Here is a 23,318-nt window from a genome sequence, read left to right as displayed (position 1 = left end):
GGAACTTTGGCTAAGTGAGGTGTGCATAAGGCCCCAAATGCAAAGTGTGCAACCCAGCAAAGTGCAGAAATCATCCACAATGTGAGTTAGTTCAGGGCAACAGCTTCCCATGGCCAAATGTCTTAAACTGGCCTTCCACACCTTCATGCTTTATTCCCCATCCACTTCACCCCTTTGCGCTTCATTGGTAGAGGCCACTGGCATTTCCTGAACACATGACACTGTTTCCACCTCCAACCCTTTGCACTTGTGGTTGCTCTTCCTGGAGTGCCCACACCCTCTGACCTGCCTGCACACTCATCCTTATACCCCCAGGGATGCCCAGTGCCCCAGAGTCTGGGCGCTTGCTCTGTCCTCAGGGAGCATCCTGCAGTCCCTTCCCTCACCACGCACTATCAACGCGTCCATCTTCTCCAAGGACTGTAAACTTCTTAGGGCACGACCTGGGTCTCTCCTCATTATGTGCCCACTTTCTGGCCCAAAATACATGCTCAATACACGTTTGTTTGTTTTTGGTTTGTTTTTTAATATTTATTTATTTGGCTGTGCCGGGTCTTAGTTGTGGCATGCAGGATCTTTTTAGTTGTGGCATGCAGGATCTAGTTCCTGACTAGGGATCTAACCCAGGCCCCCTGTATTGGGAGCACAGAGTCTTAACCACTGGACCACCAGGGAAGCCCCAGTACATGTTTTTTAAATGGGGAAACAGTTAGGTGAATGAATGAAGGAATGTTGTCCACTGTTTACGAACATACGTTCCTAAGAACTCTGTTCTGCAGCATATTACTAAGCATTTATGCAACAACAACAACAAATAAAACTTTAAAACTCCCACGGTCAAATAAGTTAGAGTAACTGGGAAACACTTCTCAGAGCGTCGGCTCCTGGAGGGAAGGACAGAGCGTGCCGGTTTCACTAGTCCGGGACACCCCATGGTCTTTCCGCACCTGGTCTGGTCCAGCTTCGCCTAGTCTAACTCAGCCTCCCTCAGCAGCAGTGCTCCGCCCGGCCTTCCTGGACCCCGAGGCCAAAGGAAAATCAGTAATACTGATTCCACCTTTATCTAATATTTTGATATCTTACTTATCATGGATTTTTTGTATTAGTTTTGATTTCTTCAAGTGTAGCATGAAAACATTATCATAGATTATCTTGATTACTGAGTGTTTTGGCTCTCCCCTAAATCTTGTGCTTGAGGCAAGTGCCTCACCCTTTTCCCAGCCCAGCTGTGCACAAACAGCTTCCCTATCACCCTGGGTGACTCAGGCTCTGCTCTGAGCTCTTGAGGTGACCGTGCATTCTGCAGGGCGAGCCTGTTCGGCTGTTGAACACTTGAAAGTTAGAAAAGTTGTCTCCTGTCACCCCCATTCTTGGCTTCTGGTTTTGTCTGAGAGACACCCACAGAATGACTCGAATTCCCTTTTTTACACAGTAGACCTTTGACTTAGACCTTTGACTAGTGGGAACTATTTCATCCCAGCTACTTCTCTGTTCCAGATTAGACTTCGTGCTTGCTCCTCATATGACTTGGATTTCCAGATGACAGAGACTGACATTCTCGTTACTCCAAACAGAATTCTTTTTTTTTTTTTAAGTTGCCATTAAAAAATACCCTGTCAAGATCTGAAGACAACATTCCAGCCCTGCTTTGATGTGTGGCTCTCTCCTTCCTTTAGCTGTGGAACACTGTGTTTCTCCGATGCAGCCCAAACCTGCCTTGGTTCTGTGGCCTCAACACCGGTCTTTTGGAAGGCCAATGGCACTATCCATTGCTCCGCGGAGTCACCTCACTGGTCTTTTAACTTATTTTGAACTTACAGCCAAATGAAACCCCCATTTGATTTTTTGCATGTATTTTTATTAGAGTACTACTTACAGAAATGAATTTTAAACCCAAATTCATCCTTGGTAAAGTGCCCCTCATTAGTCACCTTTCATTATGCTAGTCTATACAGATCTTTTTGAATCTTTTTTCCATCTGTGTTTAATGGCTTAGTCTCCCACCTAGCTAGGTGTAATGGCACGTGGGCAGATCCATTTCATAAAACATTAAGAAACAGTTCCTCCTTTCTCCTTCCTATATTATCTCTAGCCTTCGAGTCAAACAAGTTCATTTATAAATATTGCATTACCATATCTTAGTGATTCTGTTCAAGTCACAGCCATAGACATAAATGAAAACTTCTAGCTCTGCCTCATTTCCCATGCATGGTTAATGCACAGGCAATAATTTGCAGGTGCAACTTCTGCATGTTGCCCTAATTGACCCTTTCTCCTCTTTATGGAAGGCAATTTCCCTGGGAAATTAACAACTGTTTCCACCTGCAGCTGCTTACTCATACAGGTGGCAATCCAGCTATAGCTTTATAACCCCATCTCCAGGTTATCCCACAGTTAAAAATTAGAATTACACACGGTCATGTGCTCAGGAATATGGCTCTTTCAAAGGTCTTCTCTTTCTCACTGAAGGAATCCAACTGAAGAAAAATCAACACTGAAAAAGGATAGAGGGGCTTCCCTGGTGGCACAGTGGTTGAGAGTCCGCCTACCGATACAGGGGACACGGGTTCGTGCCCCAGTCTGGGAAGATCCCACATGCCGTGGAGCGGCTGGGCCCGTGAGCCATGGCCGCTGAGCCTGGGCTCCGCAAAGGGAGAGGCCACCAACAGTGAGAGGCCCGCGTACGGCCCAAAAAAAAAAAAAAAAAAAAAAAAAAGGGTAGAGTAACTCACCTGAGGCAGGACCTGATAGCACGCTGGGAGGTCGTTATGATTGACAAGCTGGATCGTTTTCTCATATGGATACTTCAGGAAGCAGCGCCCAAAGTTCACCTCCGTATTAACCACGTGGAGAGGAGGTACAATACACCTGCTCGAAGGAAGGAGTCCATTAAAGAATTCAAAAGGATGGAGGGAGAGCTTGTTTACATATGGAGGACACAGAGTCCCAAGTTAAACACATTTGTCACTGTCACACAGTAGTTTTCCTCTAATAACTACATTAATCATTTTCAAATCTTCTCTCCTGTCATCCCTCTCCCTAAGCCCCCAATCACCACTTTTTAATCAAAAAAGGGCTAGAAGGAGGACTCCTTAAACACTGTCTTCTGTGGGTAATGACTAACGTTTCCATTGTTTTTCATATTTGGCCTTCCTTTGGCAAAGAGACCCCACAGTGCAAATTCCTTAGGGTTGTGGATCTGTTTCCATGACAAACAGGGCCAATGCCACCAGCATGAGGTCCTGACTAGCTGTGACACTTTGGACCAGTCAGAGTCCCCTTAAGACTAGCAACAGCTCACACCATCTAACTAATGGTAATAATTCTAATTCCTATGCAGAACAGCTGCCTTGGATCAGTAGGCTCAGGCAGCTGCTGGACCCAAAACTGGCACTGTGACAGTGGTGCTCAGTGTGGAGGGGGTGTGATGGGGGAGAGGGAGGGAGGAGTGGAAGGCCTGTGTGTGCAGCTCGCCTATTACTAGGTGACTTGGGTTTTATGTTGTGTCTGTTAAGTCTTGAAGTCTGCCCTGCCCTACTGCACTATCACAATATAGTGCCATGCTGAGGGGCGCTAGCTTTTGAATCTGTCAGAGCCAGGTTCAAGTACTGACCTTACCAAGTACAGCCTTGAGCAAGCTGCTCTCCCTCCCAGAGTCCTATTCTGCTCATAGGTAAAATGAAGGTAATTTTAGAGATTGATGTTAGCATCATTAACTCTTCTTAGGGAAACACAGAAGACGGTGTGAATGAAGGGTATGGCACGGAGCCGCATGATGGCTCGGGAAGAGATGATGAGCCTGTGGTAGTGGGTGTCGCCAGCCATACTGCTGGCTCTCTGGGAGAATTACCTTAGGGAGCACATTCTAAAAGCAGCTCTTCTGTTGAGAGTCTCTGAGCAGTTTTTACAGACTGCACCAAAAGCAGTGACATGAAAGAGAGTCTTGTTGACCTCAAAGTTTGGGTTTAGCACAAGATGAGTGTTCATTTTTAGCTAGAGTGGAAGTTGTCAGTTGACCCAATGATTTTGGTAAAGCTTATCCTTTACTACTTGAAACACTGTGGCTGAGAGGACTGATAGTATTTGACTGGGTCACAGAGAATACATGGTAGGAAACCCGTAGCCTCCTAGAACCACCCCTCCCCTTTTTCTTAAAAATTCAGGATTTTCTACTGAGAGCTGCAGGGAAGAGGGGCTGGAAAGTATCAGAATAAACCCACATAGAAAATACACACAAGACTAGACAAAAAGTAAAACTTCGGGATAGAGAGGACCAGATGAAAGAGTTTTCACTGTCTTTAAACAAACAATTAGGTCTCTGGAGGGAATACTAAGAAGAATTTGACCTTATTTTAGGGCTGCCCTGTGACTTCACTCAAACCCAAGACACAGGAAATGGTGCCAGTTATGATGGCCCCACCAACCAGCTCGGCTGCACACTCTTTAAGGTGCATCTTCCTAAGATTCATGGAAGTGCTAAATTCTAGGGATTGGAATACTGTCAGAGTTTTAGTAAGTACCTTTCTCTATTTCCTTCAGATGGTATTTTCATACACATTCTCAAGTTCCAGATCTGGGTATTTGTTTGCTTTGGCAAGAGTGTGGCCAATGATTTTATTTAGGATCACTGTCATCATCAGTAAGTGACATACCACCCTCGCAAAGGCTGTAACTTAGTTGAGGAGACCCAGTCCACAAATGGCAGAGCCAGGATCTTAACCTGACTCCAGAGCCCACTGCTGCCTCTACTAAAACGGAGAGACAAGTTGGTGATGGTTCTGAGGAGTTTATGATGTTAGCGGGGGCCTCATTTTGGGGGCCGCCTGCAGCCTCCCTTAAAGTCATAATGACAGAGTCCAGGAGCAGGATCTTCCACTGCAGGGCTGCGAGCCTCACCCTTTCAGCTGCAGAACTCTGGGGTACTATCTTTAAAGATAACAATAAGAAACAGCAACTGTTCACCTCTTCCTGCTAAAACCTTGTCAGTTATACACACAGCAAGTCAGACCCATTAAAGAGCACTATTATTCTTAACACTGCAAAACACACGCATCCCTCCTCTTATTTCCACCAAAGGTGCATTTGCTGTTCTAAAGCTTTGTCACTCAAATATCAGATTTAGCTTCCTCTCCCAGGAAAGCAGAACAAACGCAGTGTGAACTGCTTGTAGGCGTGCTGCCTTCTAGAGAAAGAGCCCATTACTGGCGGCTCAGGGAAGACTGGGGAAGAGAAAGCAGGTGAGTGCAATACCTCGCTGTAATTAAGAGCGCCAGCACTTCTTCCCCGATGCCCTCCACGTCCACCACCAGGGCCAGCTCATATTTCTGCAGAGTGTTGGAGCATAAGGTCACCTGGAAAGAACAAGGTGAAAAACTGCTCTTCTCAAAGGCCAGCTCTCCCTCCGCACAGTGGAGAAAGGGGCCAAGGGAGGATCACATTGATGAATGTAGTTTCTAACTACTTTATTAGGGGATGTGTGGCATTTTACATTTTTAGTTAAACAAGCTATGTTTTGGGGTTACTGCATGCTGAGTTTTTTTCAAAGGCCAGGTTAGAAACCACCGAATGGCTTTTGGTACAATAGGTTTGCTGATTTCCAAGGGGGTTGTATCAAAGGAGTCGTACACCTGCACGAGGGGAAACAGGGCCCTGAAGGATATGCAACGTCAAACAAACTTTAATTACTGCAATTTAAATTGATCTCTACAACTCTGGGCTATATAAATTATGAAAATTCAACACACCAATAAAACACTACAGCTAGATTTCTCTTATGGCAAAATAAATGTCAGTTATAGAAATGGCATAAGAAATCAACTAGATAGCCTTTTTTTTTTTTTTAACCAAAATCTTGTTGTTCCTCCCCACCTCCCATATTCATTATTAGAGAAGAAAATAAGAAGCTCCAAAGAAAGGTTAATCCAAGGACAGTATCTGGCCAGTATATTTTACCCTATGTTTTTATTTACTGTTGTGAAACTTGACATTTAGGCTTTTGAAGCATTGTTGCAATTTTTAATTGTCTTAAAATGATTTGTACTGGAAGAGATACTTGTAAGTGTAGAAAACAGCTTCTGGCGTAGGTTACAGCTTTTCTATCTATAAATTATGCATCAGGTACTAATTAAAATTGTTTTGGTTGGAAAGGGAATTGTTGGATGCAAATTTTTAAGTCCACACAGACGTGGTTAAAGTGCAGATCAGGAGGGAAAACTGAGGCTTGGAGAAAGCTTTTCAAAATACAAAGGAAAAATAAAGCAAAGAGGGGGGTCATTGATTTGGAAGGAAAACTTGTCAGATTTGGAGACAAGCAGCTGCCCCAGTGCACAGATTCCTGGAGTGACTCTAACCCTTGTTTATGTCTCTGAGCTATGGTTAGAACAAGTGGTTCTGGCAGAAGGCTCCTAGATAGATGCTCTGTCTTCTAAAATCTTCCTGTACTAATCTGGGAGAAGCCCCCAAAAAGGGGGGGAATGGTAGGTAATATGTAAGCTAAGCATTACTAAGTAAAAAATAAATTAACTCATTGCAGCTGCACTTCTTCCTGGGCAAGTCACAGTTAGCAACTGCTCTGATCTGAATGATTGCGTCCCCACCTCTGGCCCCAAATTCACATGCTGAAATCTTAACTCACAATGTGATGGTATTAGGAGGTGAGGCCCTTGGGAGGTGATGAGGTCATGAGGGTGGGGCCCTCGTGAGCAGGATGAGCGCCTTTATAAAATAGGCCCCGGAGAGCTCCCTTGTCCCTTCATCATGTGAGGATACAAGGAGATGTCGGCAGTCTGCCACCTGAAAAAGGGCCTTCACCAGAACCCTACCATGCTGGCACCCTGACCTTGGACTTCCAGCTTCCAGATTGTAAAGAATAAATTTCTGATGTTTACAAGCTACCCAGTCTCTGGTATTTTGTAGTAGCAGCCCAAACAGACTGAGAGAGCAACACTGGGAAATTACAACGATGTGTGAGATCAAACCTCACTGGATCCGTGGAGAAGCCCTTAGAAGAGCTGAAAACTCCCAGAATAGATTTAGGATGAGTAGATTCATGGTGAGATATTATGAAGCATTAAAAGCAAATCTGGGGGATAAAACCATAGCTGAATTAAATATTCAAAGGTAATGACTAAAGAGAAAACTATAACCTTAGCTATGAAGTCTTATTTTTTTCCTTTTCCAGAAAAGATCAAATCATTTAAATTTAGCAGCCTTCAGTATTGCTAGACCTAACTGTTTGGAGAAGCAAAAGTAAGTGAGGGAAGACAGCTAAAATCTTTCTCAGTTAGCTGTGAAATAATTCTGCTGGTGGCACTGTGAGGCCATAAGCAAAGCATCACACTGTGGACCTTAATATAAAGCACTGTTAGGAATATCACATCCACATTTGCCATGAAGCTCAGATTCAGATTAAAAATATGAATAAACTGGATATCATCTGTGGCATAAATCTGGATACTTAGTGGTATAAATGATGTGAGTCTAACGCAGGACCTAATTATCAACGAGTTATTAAATATTTTTATGTTAGTACTGATAGGCATACTATCTGTTTAGAGCAGTGGTTTCAGCAGAAATTGCTAGAATCCACTGTTATGGTAAAGGCAATGCATTTAGATCGATGGAAACCCACTGGAGCAGTGTCAGCGCTTTTGCCCAATATATTTGGTCTGGTTTCTTTTGCTACAGAAGTTTTATTTCCTTATAGAAATAGACTCACTTTTCTATGTGAATTAGAGGCACTCCCTCCCATTGACACCGGGCATATAAAGCAAACTCTAGATGTGGTCCCAATAACTATTTGACAGTTCAGCTGCTTGGCCACATGTGCTGGAAGGCTGTGCACTTTACCCTGATAGCAGCAAATCCTTGGGAGCGAATGGTGCCACAGTTGGGGGTGACAGTGAATTCCTTTGGTCTCATTACAGGTATTTCATCCTTGTTCCAACATGATTTTTTGTTGTCTGAATACTGCTCACAAATTGAAATGCTTTTATGGCCAACACCATCCCCAGGCACACGCAGTTTGAAGGTCATGGGGACCAAGGAGGTATTATTGAGGGAACATATCAAGGTATGAGGAAACCCTGGAAAACAAAATGTAAGGTGAGAAATAAAAGCCCCACAAGACCTTCCCTTTAACTTCAACCTCCCCTTGCACTGCCAAACCTCTTAAATGAATTGTCTATGCACTTCAACACTACTTGCTTAATTCCAACTCTCCCCAGTATTGTTTTCAGTTGCACAATCAATAAATGTATTTCACTCATTCATTCACTCAGTGAATACTTACTATGCATTTACTATGTAACAACAATAGACATGAAACAAACCCCTCCATCAACATCCAGACCCCTCTCTAGAGGCAGTCTCTATAATCAGTTTGCTAAGTAATATTCTAGAAGCACATTGTACAATTAATTTTCATATAGAAATACAGATTTTTTCCCAAAGAACAGAGTTATATTTGCTCTTTTTATTTGCCAGTGTGTGAAAGGAGAAGCCTCTGTAGTTTTGCCCGCGTGTGACCCAGAGCCTGCCAAGACATTATATAATTCATCCTAGACTTGTCTGAGGCTCATGTTCTCAGAGTTGATGACACAAAATAGAATAATAGCCTCTCCTGAGAGAGACTTTACGATCTACTTTTGAGCCAGCCAGAGACTAATACATCGGCTTTTGCCTCCCTTAGACAAAGCTGCTTTTTAGTTATTTCTAGCCCTCCTACATTCAGTTCAGGGAGACTCATGTTCCTTTCCTAGAGATGTGGATCCTACTTGCCTGGTAAACAATAAACTGAACTCTGATTTTGGATTCCCTAGGTGGCCAATGTATCTGCTACCATTTTCAGAACAAGAATGATCTACACCCATAAGAGAATAAATATGCGTATTTCTACTGGATGTAAACACTTCTCTTTCTATGTTGAACACTACTGTGATAAAACACAATTGGTCTCCTGGAGTAATTATTGCAGTACTGCTGGGGATATTTTGAACTGATCTACTTCACCCCATGTCTGAGCTTTTGTCTACACATTAGGACTGTTGGAAGAACACATTCATGTCTCCTTTGTGATTCTGCACCTGCCAATCTACTTGGAAGAGATCTTTTATGGAAAAAGAACTGTCTGATTAAGGGCACTTGAAAGATTATTCTTGGAAATTCCAGAGGTATTTCTAGAAAGTCAGTTTCACAATCACGTGATCGCTACATTTGACTTTTCTGAACTTTCCCAACAATGACTCTTGTTTTACCTGACCATTTATGGGATAAATATTGTTCAAACATAGAGTGTATTATGGAAGTCGATCCTATAAAGATTCAGACAGGTCTTTCCAAACCATTGCCCAGACTACTTCCCTGAAGCTAGAAGTTTTTCTGAGAATAAAGCCAACTACAACCTCCTAACTAGAACAGTTCCTTGTACAACTACTTGTAATATCCCATATTGCTTATCCAGGAGCCTGAAGAAAAGGGATATTATTTTATTAAAGCCTGAAGGCTCATTAACACAAATGTTATTCCTAGGTTTCTGGTTGCACCAAATCTGAATTACTACCCTATCTGTAGTCCAACTGAATGCAAGTAATTTACAGTGTAGACCTCTATACTCCCTTCTTTAGCACCTAGTACATAAAAAAAAAAAAAAAAAAAAAAAAAAGTATGTGCCTTTTCTTGTAATAATTAACAACATGCTTGGCCAGAATGCCTCAAAGATACAAAGAGACGCCTTCCTACCTCTCCTGGTACTTAAATAATGATTTAAAAGATGATAGTCTCATTGATTCTCATTCAATATGTGTATTGTCACCTGACCTGGAAAGCCCCTAAAAAGAAAGTAAACTTAAGGAAACTAGGGGCAAAAGATCACAAGGCTGCAAAGGAAAAATTCCATTTCTGACAAAAGGTGGTACATTATTTGGAACATTATCTCTCTACGAAGAATGGACCCCAGCTAAGATGAGTGTTAAACTGATACAGCAACACTCAAGACCAAAAATTAAATTACAATTAAACTGATTCAGCAATACTCAAGACCAAAAATTAAATTACAATTGATAAGACTTTTGGGGATTCACAGGCTCTTTTAGACAATGGATTCCTAATTTTTCTAGTAAAATAAAAATCTCCACAAAGCAAAGGGAAATGTGTTAGCAGAGCATTGTGCAAAACAGATGGTACTTTTGTAGCTGTCTACAGAAATAATTCACAATATGGGAGATCAATAAGCACAATTTTCACAATCTATTCTGAACATAAAAAATTCAGACTTAGAAAACAAACATTACCTAAAATTGGGATCCTCTGTTCGTGTCAATGGTCTCTGGCACACCAACTATGACGTGCCCCAAAGAATGAGCTGGTCTTTGACAAAAATCTTATACCACAGGTCCCATCATAAAAGAGATGAGATAATTTCTGAATAAGAGTTGATAGCAAAATTTCTCCTCTGTAACTGGGGATGTGGCTGGCTTCCGCCTTACATACATATCATATTCCAGGAAAACTGTGCAGTGAGTTGTGGGTCTAAATCATACTCCAAAGAACCTTTCAAATACAGATGGGCTGTGCCGAAATTATACAGTTAAAATATGTTGTTGTAATTGTAAATTCTTGATACGGATTTGAGCCTTCCTATACAGAAAGGCCGCTGCCATAAATGTGACTAAGACATTGTACTCTATAACTTTCCCACCTAGGGAATACCAGCCTTACATAGAAGAGTTATAAAGAATCTTACAGTGCGTTAACCATGTGATAAAAAAATTCACAATTACAATCCTTGGGAAATGTAGAACACAAAAATAGTATTTTTGATCTTAAACTGGCCAAGTTCTCTGAGGCTCTTGGAGTTCTTTGGTGAAGAGTTTTACCTTTGGTTCTAATGTCTTATCAGACCAGGTTAGCTCCCTCTACAACTCAGACTATTCACCCTAGGAAATAATAATTAGGGATTACAAGTCTTTTATCAATCTGAATCAAGCTTGCTTAATACAGACATAACTAAACATTGTCAAGAACCAGCTCATCTATAAGTTCAAGAAATCTTCCCCAAAAACTCACCCTCAGAAACTCTCCCTCTTTCAACCTCAAAAATCAAAAAATATATATCAATAGTCTTCTTTAGAGCCTTCTAACAACTGACCCTGCAGTTAATTAAGAGGTGAGCCTGGGCTTCCCTGGTGGCACAGTGGTTGAGAGTCCGCCTGCCGATGCAGGGGACACGGGTTCGTGCCCCGGTCTGGGAGGATCCCACATGCCGCGGAGCGGCTGGGCCCGTGAGCCACAGCCGCTAAGCCTGCGCGTCCGGAGCCTGTGCTCCGCAACGGGAGAGGCCACAACAGTAAGAGGCCCACGTATGGCAAAAAAAAAAAAAAAAAGAGGTGAGCCTTTGGGTAAAAAGACACCCAAAGAAACTGAATTACTTGCTGAAGACATAGAAAATGACTCTTACTGGAGATCTTAAATGGAAGTTTGCTAAAAAAAAAAAAACTGCCAGAAATTGATGACCTTCAGCAACAGATTGCTATTCCAAGCTCCTCAGAACAAGCAGACTCTACATGAAATAGAAAGACTCTGCTCAAGTGTGATGGAACAAGATTTTGCTACATACCGGGCATTACTGATTCTCATACTTTTCCTTGTATACTTTCCTTCTTTATCATTCTGCCATATTATTCTCTATTTACTTTCATAAAGTCATAACAACTCTGATATCCCCTATTGTGTCTCCCTTACTGTTAATGATAACTTATTCGGGTCTAGGCTTTGCCCATGCCTACTATAATATCTTCTGCCAACCCTTCTATGAACTTTCTATGATCATGACAATTAAGCTTTGGCCCTGACTCTCCACTTTACACTCTCCTAAAGTCAATGTAAATACTTCCCCTTGAGTAAAATACTGCTAGTTCATACCTGGCCATGGAAGAGACAACTATCATGTATATTTTTTGATGCTTATATTTATTTATCCCAACAACTCTAACCTCAAACTCTAACTTCTCTGTCCAAATTATCCAATGGTCAAGTTCACTGAAAGCCTGGAGCCTTCCAAATTCCTTATTCTCATTCAGCAAATTCTTGTGCCTCCTGAAAAATAGTGACTTTGCAGATACTTATCCGGCCCATTTTGGTCTATCACCTGGCATAATACCAGTTATGACTTGGTCCGTTTTATTCTTTGACCAATCTGAGGAGTTATCAAAGCCTCAGTGTTCCTTCAGGGACAATCACCACCCAAATTCTGTAATTTAACTCTCTCATGATACTGTAGCTTCAGTCAAACGAACTAATTATTAGACAGGTCATCCAACAGCCATTCACAGCCATACTTTAAATATTTTAGATGCCAACCAACAGTACTATTACCTCTCACCTACTTTATGGTATTTATAATATCCTAACATCATTGATCCCCACAGACCCTGATGCCAGATCTAGATCTTCATCTCTAAGCAAGTAAATGCCATGTCTCCAACACTAGCCTGTAACAGATGCCTCTTCAGGAATGGGCCTTCTTGCCAATATGGGGACAATACTACCAACTTTAGTTAGCTTAACCTACTCCCCAGCTCTACAACAGTCTCTGAAGACCTCGTTTAACTCCTCACAATATATCTATCATCCTGAAATAACTAAAAAAGTCCTCCAGTTTCTGGCTGACTCCTGTAACAGTTGATTTCTCTTTTGAATCTGGAACTAACTATATACACTTCTTAGAGTATAGTTTCAAATAAATAACTCTCCTAAGAACCATGTTTCTTTGTGATAGGAGGCCAATCTACCTGGAGAAATAAGTGATACTTTGTGTTGGAGTCATGAGGACTTTAGTTCCAACTCTGGAATTTGAAAATATACCATAAGACAATTTTGAAAGATTATTACAAAACTGCCCCTAACTTTGGCCATTATAGTGAAGAATCCAGAAGCACAGCAAAGTAGCTTGAATTTACTGAACCAGGTGTTTTGAAAACCTTAGATTTCCTATTGGCAAGAAAAAGGGTATGTTTTTATTAACATTTCCTGTCATAATGCAGAGAAGATTAACGAATCCACATCCAAACTAAAAGAAAAGGCAACTTGGGTTTTGAAGGTGGACTCAGGAGGGTAAGTTCTTGTATCTCAGACTTGGGAAATCTTGGGTCATGGCTCTGTAGTGTCTTCTAGCCTCTTATGTCATAAAAGTCTAGCTGCTGTATCATCAAATAGTTCAGTAAGATATTATACAAAAGGAAAATAAACTATTTCTAATTTTCACCTAAGCTAGTTACCAAAACTTCTAGCTTTACCAACTGTGAGGAACAGCTGTTGATTATTATCTCTATAGCGAAAGAAAACTATGATTAAATTACCCAGTGATGGCCCTTCCTGTATCCTTAGGGATAAGAGAGGACCAAATGGAAGACTGTTAACTGGAAAAACCTAACTAGCCTTGGAGCATGCATACATGGTTTTACCCATTGTGTGACCAAGAGCTTGCCAATATCAAATACAGCATTTTGAGTAAATCAGTGGCATCTTGGGGATATACATTTGCCATATTCCATGGAAATGTACTATTAGGGGCTTTGATGTTTTAAAATGTTTGGATTTTAGATAAAAGCATTTCAGATATTCACGGGGTTCGATAATTGGCTTATCATTGGCACAGTATTTACATTAACATGTCAGAGCTCAGCAATAGGGCACATTCTAGACAATAAGTCAGTTGAGATTTCTTGGAGTAACTGATTTGAGGTGCTTACTTTGACCTGTTTTTTCCCTCCAGGGCATACGACATAGGGCACATCTTCCAAATGTACTTGGACTGGACTTTGTGTTTAAATGCCTGTGGAAGGGTATGCTGCTGTGGGCACCAGTTGCTCAGAGCTCTCCATGGACTCAGTTTGAAGTGTTTGGAGTACACTGCATAGGTCTTTGGGTACACAAACTCCCCTCTTATTGTGCATCAGTCACAGTTACCCTTAAGTTGTAGGTCACTTTCATTTTCCTTCAAAAGAGTCTATCATTCAAATATGCCCTACAAATCTGTAACATCTCTCCAGCCATTTTCACATTCTATATGAACAGACATTCAACTTCATTTATATAGATTTTCCTATGGTATGTGCCTTACCCAATATAATGTAGATCAGGGTGGGAGCATTGTATAAATAAATATATTCTGAGTTTTAGAAACTTTCATAACACCCAAATGTTAAAGCAACTGATAAAGGCATTATGAATCAGCTTTTTCTAAAGAACTATTTTTCCCCAAGTTAGACAGGCCTACTTGAAATGAAGCAAGAGAACTGAAAGTTAAAATGGGAAACAATAGAACAAAATGGAAAGAATTATGGAATAAAGATTTAGACTAGGGTTTCTCAATTTTTTAAAGTCATCACCTCCTAAAAAGAACCGCTGTGATAAATGAATTTTATATCAAGTCAAATCAGTTAATTAAATATGATTTAAATTAGACAATTTCTACCTAACAAGAGAAATTAAATACTGAGGAATAAGATTCTGTTGGGCAGGGTGGAACTTTGAAGGAACACAAACCATTGTTATATCTAAGTTTTTTCAACACCCAAGAGCCAATTTTTGCCTCTCTGGGGGCAACTCTCAACACCCAAGTTGCCAGTATATGATTTAGACAGATCTCAATTGAAATACTAATTCTGCCACTGCTGTGTGACCTTTGGGAGTTATTTAACTGTTCCAATGCTCAGTTCGTCCAGCTCTAAAATGGGGACCTTAAAGAGTGCCTTCTCCTAGGATTGCTAAAATGTTTAAATGTAGTACCGCATGTAATTACTTAGCAGTAATTGGACTACAAGAAAGAATCATTTAATGGGTAATTTTGCTGCCACTGTTGTTATTATCATTTTTATTATTGGGGAAGTTTAGATGGGAGAAAATGACTCAGGGAAGCAACTGAGTAAAAAGACTATACAAACATATAGAAGAGTCATCAATTTGCAGTGATAAAACACCTGAATTAAACCACCACCGAGCTCACAGGTATACTGAGAGCATCTCTGTGGAAAGGTTGCTGTGTAGCCAAAGTGGCAAACCAGAATCTGCATATAAATAGAATGTTCAGAATGTTAAGACAGTGGAATAAAGCATAAAGCTTTCTGTTGTTCCACTGCAGGAAGAGGGGGGACAGCCATGGCCTGACAACTACTAGTATCCAGGAGACACGGCTATAACATTCACCTATAAACTAGGAAACAGCACCAAAATTCTGCAGAGGAAGAACAATTCTAGACCCTCTTAGCTATTACCCACACAAAATGGTAAGAGACGTTCTTTGTAAACTTTCCTCCTTCCATGTGGAGGGAAAAGTAATTCTTCTCAATTTCTAATTTAAAATGGAAAAGTACTCACCAAAGGAAACATCACCAAAATGCAGAGCAGGAACATTAAAATGGAAGGTAGGTCCAATGACACAGCCTCTGAAAGTAGGAATACAAGTTGAGTGGAAAGAGAATCCAGTGAATTCAACGTAACAATCAAGAAGTGGGTAGAGGTAAGTACTGAAAACCATAATTTAGCATTAACTCAATTACAGCATCATCTAGGACTTAAGGAAACTGTGAGATAATGGTCTATCCCAATGGTTCTGAAAATTCCTTTTCCACTCTCAAACCTTTGGGTTTTAGCAAACGACGCTACGGTTAACTTACCACCATACTGCTATCAATGATGAGGCAGAGCAGACACATCACTGAACTAATGGCACAAAATGTTAATGTGGATGAGACACATATCATGAAAATTTATTAACTCAGGCAAGAAAAAATTATAGGTCTAATCATATAATAGACATCAAAGACTATCAATGATACCAGTATTCCTTGGCCCACACTTTTATAAAACTGTTTTAATCCAGTTCCTACCACCAACTAGCTGTGATCTTGGCCAATCACTTTACCTCTGTAGGCCTCAGTTTCTTTTCCTAACGTACAAAAGAGAAGACTGGAACAGGTGGCCTTTAAAAGACTCTTGAACTGTTGTTGTTTTGTTTCCCTCTCACACAAGGCTCATGATCTTGGAGTGACACCCTAGCTTAAAATAAACAATAGGGAGATTCTACAGCTTCTAACTGACTTCAGTTGTGGTAGATAGCATAAGGGTCCCCAAAGATGTCTATGTGCTAATCCCCACAATCTGTGAATATATTAGGTTACATGGCAAGGGGTAATTAAGGTGGCAGAAGGAATTAAGTTTGCTAATTAACTGATCTTAAGATAAAGGGATTAGCCTGAATTATCCAGGTGGGCTCAATGTAATCACAAAGGTCTTTAAAATTAGAACACAGGGACAGAAGAGGAGGTAGGAGTGAGGCAATGTGAGAAGGACTCAACCAGCCTTTGCTGGCTTTGAACATAGAGGAGGCAGACCATGAGCCAAAGACCGTGGGCAGCTTCAAGAAGCTGAACAAGGTTAGGAGATGAATTCTCCCCTAGAGCTTCCAGAAAGAAAGACAGCCCTGGCCAACACCTTGATTTTAGTGCAGTAAGACCTGTGTTGGACTTTAGATCTATAGAACTGTAAAATAATAAATCTGTATTGTTTTAAGCTACTATGTTTGTGGTAATTTATTAAGCAGCAATAGAAAACCAATATATCAGATATTTGTTTATTCTTGTCTTTCTCCGTGGTCCATGTCCCTAAAATCTCTAGACCAAAGGTAAGAACTGAAATAATTCCCCATCTATGTGCCAAGCTTTTAAAAGTTATAGACACACAAATACCAGAAACCTCACTAAGCATGAGTCTCCTAATTCACCCAGACCCTGATGTTGGTGATGAAGGTGTGTCACACCATGCTGAACGCACTTGGTGCCCTAGTGATACTTCCGGCTGCTAGAGATCTGATGATAATGTGGTGAGAGGCTGTTGAAAGCCTGGGAGGAGAGATGACAACAAAGAATCAATGCAGCAAGTTTCAATTCTAAAAGCCTTTCCCAGGACCATCTATTCTATTTCATGCTAATGATCCAAAGTGGTTTCAAAAGGAGCAGCTGGTACCTAGCAAGGAATTAGGATCCAGCTGAGATAAGTCAAAGGAGCCCACAGATTAGATACTTCGCTTGTAAAAGAAGTTTGGGCCGGGCCAAAGTAACAAATAGATCAAAAGTGTCTGATATGCACAAAAGCCTACAGAAATAAGAAAGATCACAACACTGCACAAAGCAGTCATTTAATCAGTGTAGAAGCAGAAAAAAAACCAGAGTTAAATCACATTTGTTCAAAGGCACATGTAACTAGGGGAACTGCAGCTGAATACCAACCGGGCTTAGACACTGTCACATTCATTCAAACAGGGATCCTGAACATTAGGATAGTCTCTGCCAAGACGGTGGGTGCCCTCCATCAAAGCAATGGTCTGATAAAATTAGAATTTTAAAGACTAAGAGAGTGACTGAATTATGATGTTATGTGAAACGGGTTGAATGCGAAATATACTACAGTTAAACTGTATAAAGTCACATATGTAAAAATAGGAGGGAACAAAACTGTTCATGGGTAATTTTAAAAATCACATTAACTTTACAGTGCTGTTTATCCAACCACTTAAAATACAGTGTCATGCAGCTGGAGAAATCAATAGAAACAGCAACTGTTCTGATCTTTCAAGGCATACTAGCCAAAATTATGTGGTACCAAGGAAAGAAGATTACCCAACAATAAAAGAATAAGAAACATAATTACAGAATCCACAATATTAACTTTATAGAGACTTCTTGGACCATAAGGCTCAAGAAAGAGTTCCTGGCAAAGTCGTAAGTAAAATCAGTATTACTGTGTGGAGCTGGAAATAAATAATAAATTATACATGTATTTCACCCTTTATCATTAGACATTTATTTGTGACACTAGATATTTGCCAAGTTTTCAAAATTACTGTTTGTGGTTTGAAGCGCTAGAACACTTTGGACAAATGCAATTTAGACAAGAATATTTCTCTTAGCAATTTGTGATTAGTTTTAGGATGAACATAAGCATTCTCTCCACAGTCAGACTTTCCTTTCCTTTGAAAGAAACAAGGAATGAACATCCAAAATAAGAAAGTGGCATGGGAGTGGTGTGAATGGTAAGGTGCAGAGGATAAAACAAGAGACTTAACCTCCACAGAGCACCTGGAGTATTAACTCGTCCAAGTTTACTTGTAAGTTCCTAGGAGATTCCTAATCCCTATTATTCACAGTGGAAAAATCAAGTAGACCCTAACCTATTCAGACATTGCTAGTGACATGCATTACTAGTTTGGGATCTTCAGGAGAAGAGATCAGAGGTTTAAAAAATTCACCCATGAAATGAATGAATTATAGGCTCCTGGAAATTAAAAAAAATAACAGCCTCATTGAAATATAATTCACATGCTATACAATTCACCCATTTAAAGTGTATAAGTCAATGGTTTTTGTATAGTATTCACATATATGTGCAACCACCACCTGGGTTAACCTTAGAACATTCCCGTCACCTCAAAAAGAAACCCCATACCCTTTAACTATCACTCTCTATCTCCCACCTCCACCCCTGGCCCTAAGCAACCACTAATCTACTTCCTATCCATATACAGATTTACTCTCTCTGGACATTTCACATAAATGGAATCATACAATATATGGTCTTTTGTGACTGGCTTCTTTCACTTGTCATTGCATTTTCAAGGTTCATTCATTGTACCATGTTGTAGCATGTACATCCTTTCTTTCTTTTTTCATTCCTTTTTATGGTCTTAATAACATTCCATTGTGTGGAAAGACCACATTTTGTTTATCCATTCATCAGTTGGTAGACACTTGGATTTTTTGGCTACTATGAATAATGCTGTAATAAACATTCGTGTACAAGTTTTTGTATGGATTTATGTTTTCATTTTTCTTGGGTATGTATCTGGGAGTGGAATTGCCGGGTCATATGGTAACTCAACGTTTACTTGAGAAAACCTGTCAGACTGTTTTCCAAAGTGGCTGTACATTTTACATTCCCATCATCAGTGTATGAAGGTTCTGATTTCTCTACGTTCTCTCCATCACTTATTTTCCATTTTTTAAATTATAGCCACCCACGTGGGTGTGAAGTGGAAGTTGTATCTCATTATGGTTTTGATTTGCACCTCCCTGATGATTAATGATGTTGAGAGTCTTTTCATGTTATTAATCATTTGTATATCTTCTTTAGAGAAATGTCTGCTCAGATGGTTTGTTCAATTTTTGATTGGTTGCCTTTTTATTACTGAGTGTAAATGTTCTCTATATATCTTAGATATAAGTCCCTTTTCAGATATATGATTTACAAATACTTTCTCCCATATTGTGGTTTGTTTTTTCACTTTCTTAATAGTATCCCTTAAGGCACAAAATTTTTTTTTAACATCTTTATTGGGGTATAATTGCTTTACAATGGTGTGTTAGTTTCTGCCCCATAACAAAGCGAATCAGTCATACATAAACATATGTTCCCATATGTCTTCCCTCTTGCGTCTCCCTCCCTCCCACCCTCCCTATCCCACCCCTCCAGGCTGTCACAAAGCACCGAGCCAATATCCCTGTGCTGTGTGGCTGCTTCCCACTAGCTATCTACCTTACTACGTTTGTTAGTGTGTATATGTCCATGACTCTCTCTCGCCCTGTCACAGCTCACCCTTCCCCCTCCCCATAACCTCAAGTCCGTTCTCTAGGAGGTCTGCGTCTTTATTCCTGCCTTACCTCTAGGTTCTTCATGACATTTTTTTTTCTTAAATTCCATATATATGTGTTAGCATATGGTATTTGTCTTTCTCTTTCTGACTTACTTCACTCTGTATGACAGACTCTAGGTCTATCCACCTCATTACAAATAGCTCAATTTCGTTTCTTTTTATGGCTGAGTAATATTCCATTCTATATATGTGCCACATCTTCTTTATCCATTCATCCGATGATGGGCACTTAGGTTGTTTCCATCTCCGGGCTATTGTAAATAGAGCTGCAATGAACATTTTGGTACATGACTCTTTTTGAATTTTGGTTTTCTCAGGGTATATGCCCAGTAGTGGGATTGCTGGGTCATATGGTAGTTCTATTTGTAGTTTTTTAAGGAACCTCCATACTGTTCTCCATAGTGGCTGAACCAATTCACATTCCCACCAGCAGTGCAAGAGTGTTCCCTTTTCTCCACACCCTCTCCAGCATTTATTGTTTCTAGATTTTTTGATGATGGCCATTCTGACTGGTGTGAGATGATATCTCATTGTAGTTTTGATTTGCATTTCCCTAATGATTAATGATGTTGAGCATTCTTTCATGTGTTTGTTGGCAGTCTGTATATCTTCTTTGGAGAAATGTCTATTTAGGTCTTCTGCCCATTTTTGGATTAGGTTGTTTGTTTTCTTGTTATTGAGCTGCATGAGCTGCTTGTAAATTTTGGAGATTAATCCTTTGTTGGTTGCTTCATTTGCAAATATTTTCTCCCATTCTGAGGGTTGTCTTTTGGTCTTGTTTATGGTTTCCTTTGCTGTGCAAAAGCTTTGAAGTTTCATTAGGTCCCATTTGTTTATTTTTGTTTTTATTTCCATTACTCTAGGAGGTGGGTCAGAAAGGATCTTGCTGTGATTTATGTCATAGAGTGTCCTGCCTATGTTTTCCTCTAAGAGTTTGATAGTTTCTGGCCTTACATTTAGGTCTTTAATCCATTTTGAGCTTATTTTTGTGTATGGTTTTAGGGAGTGATCTAATCTCATACTTTTACATGTACCTGTCCAGTTTTCCCAGCACCACTTATTGAAGAGGCTGTCCTTTCTCCACTGTACATTACTGCCACCTTTATCAAAGATAAGGTGTCCATATGTGGATGGGTTTATCTCTGGGCTTTCTATCCTGTTCCATTGATCTATCTTTCTGTTTTTGAAGGCACAAAATTTTAAAATTTTGATGAAGTCTAATTTATTTATTTTTTCTTTGATTGCTTATACTTAGGTGTCATCTTTAAAAAAACCTTTGCCTAATCCAAGGTCATGCATATTTGCACTTATGTTTTATTTAAACAGTTGTACAGTTTTAGTTGTTACATTTGGGTCTTTGGCCCATATTATGTTAATTTTGTATATGGTCTGAGGTTTGGGGGGGTCCAACTTTATCCTTTTGCATGTGGATATCCAGTTGTTCCAGCAACATCGGTTGAAAAAACTTTTCAATTTTATCCAGGTGTTAACAACCTACTTTCCCTAAACATACTAAAACAGAGAGTAAGCAGAAACTAATATAGTGTTTAAGTTCTTATTTTATAAGGTTAGAGCTTACAGAAAAACTAGATTCCAAAATACCATCTGCATCCATACTACAGTAATAAGTTAAACATGTTCACTAGAGAAACACTGGTGGAAATTTAAAACACCCCAGTATGTTGATGTGGTCATATCAACAAAGACAGTTATGGACATTCAAGACATGATCTAGTTTTGGTTTTTTAAAGTTTATGAAAGGTTTTTTAAAGTTTTTTAAGTTTATGAAAGGATTTTATTTTTACATTTTACTTCTGTGCCTGGATTTTAAAAAGTAAACAGTAGGGAATCAAATTGTTGCTACTTTCAGGCAGGTATCAATATTGTTAACAAAAGAATAAATATTTTGGCAACCTAGTAATTCTCCATTAATGTGTAAAGTGCTCTAGTTTTGAAGTTTAAGAAAGCATTAGGTAAAAACTTCAGTTTCCACATTACCTGTAGAAGTAACTTACATAATGGTCAATTTCACAGGCTCTGGTGATCCATTGACATTGACCAGGAACTCTTCTTCAAAGTGTCCCAGGATGGGAGAACTGAAGGATATCTGGACAGCCTGGACTCCACTTGGTTCGATGATGCCTTCCTTGGGACTGAAGACAAAGCAGGTCCCCACAGCCGAAGTTGGAGGGATCATGTTGAAGAGGGCATCAATGCTGCCTTTGTTGGATAGTACTGCCTATATCAAAAAGACAAGAATGAAAAGGTAGGCAACGGGCCTCTGATTTATTTTCATATAAGCACCAACACAGAAACAGCTGCAGGAAGTAGAACCACAGAAAAACTCCAGGGGAAAAATAATCAGTCTTCTGTCTTGAATGTTTGAAGACAGGAATCCCAAGCCAGAAAGTAATTTTGTGTTTTTTAATCTCCTCTTTAAAATAGAGTTAGTCATATGCATTATATTCATGCTATAAAGATTGATCATAATCACATCTATTGAAGAAGACCCTTAAAAGACCTTTTTTTTTGATTCTATCTCTGAAGTAACCAAGGGAAGGTAGGTCTTTCTCTTATACACATGAGAAGGCTGGGATTAAGTGACATGCTGAAAAATAAAAAGCAAGCTACAATAGAGGATCAAGAAATATCTAAGCCTATGTTTATAACGTAGTTTGAAGAATGTAGAACAAGCTATTACTGTGGATTCCAGATTGCAAGGATTCTCTTTGTTGTACCATTAGATTTCATCCTATTGTGATATTTTCATCTCAAACTGTAATGGATGGATAACTGTTTTGGGATGCTTATGTAAGCCACTGATTTACTACAGAAAAGTTTTTTGTTCATTTGTCTGGTTTCGGGTTTTGTTTTTATTTTTTGGCTGCGCAGTGCTGTGTGAGGCATCTTAATTCCCCGACCAGGGATGGAACCCGTGTCCCCCCAACAGTGGAAGCATGGAGTCTTAACCACTGGACTGCCAGGGAAGTCCCATACAGAAAAGTTTTATTCCTATATACTAATGTTCTGGAACCAAGTCATTGCCCATATTTGATTGCACACGAGGTGTGTGTACAAAGCTCATGCCTGGCATTCAGAGGCCTCCACAGCTGGCTCCGTCTACCACTCCCACTGTCACTTTCCACAAGTCTGTCCATGAACTTGTACTATAGCCACACAGTCCTATTCCTCGGCTTCTAAAATACAATCTCTATTCCTTGCCAATGCTTATACCTGAATGGGTGAACAGTCATTCTCTCTACTTAGAAAGTACCTTCAACCTACATCAAGGCACTGGAGGAAAAAAAGAGGAGATGATGAAGAAAGATTCAGAAAAGTATGGGGGGCATGGCAGGAACCGAGAAATCCAAGAGAGAACTTTCAAAAGGGGTTGAATGGGGATAGAGGTTAAGGAGAATAAGCTTTGAGAAAATTCTATAGATTTTTAATTTTTAATTAGAGGCCATCCCTGCCCTTGAAGAAGAAAGTAATTTCAATAGAGTGTGATTGTAGAATCCGGAGTACAAATGTTTAGGGAGTGAGTAGGTGCAGAGGAAATAGTGGCTGACTATTCTAGATTCCTGTTTTGAGAAGATTAGTGGTAAAAAAGAGA

At 40.0% G+C, this 23,318-nt stretch overlaps 1 protein-coding gene across 1 annotated transcript in view; it reads right to left on the bottom strand.

The window, feature by feature from the left end:
* HYDIN (HYDIN axonemal central pair apparatus protein) overlaps positions 1–23,318 on the bottom strand; it is a 432,285-nt gene that overhangs the window by 215,174 nt on the left and 193,793 nt on the right. The window contains 5 exon segments of the mRNA XM_060000506.1: positions 2,733–2,868; positions 5,251–5,351; positions 7,849–8,084; positions 15,376–15,443; positions 21,721–21,944. Coding sequence (XP_059856489.1) covers positions 2,733–2,868; positions 5,251–5,351; positions 7,849–8,084; positions 15,376–15,443; positions 21,721–21,944 — 765 coding nt within the window.

Source organism: Delphinus delphis, chromosome 20, assembly GCF_949987515.2.
Source record: "Delphinus delphis chromosome 20, mDelDel1.2, whole genome shotgun sequence".
NCBI lineage: Eukaryota > Metazoa > Chordata > Mammalia > Artiodactyla > Delphinidae > Delphinus > Delphinus delphis.
This window is presented reverse-complemented; position numbering and strand designations above follow the sequence as displayed.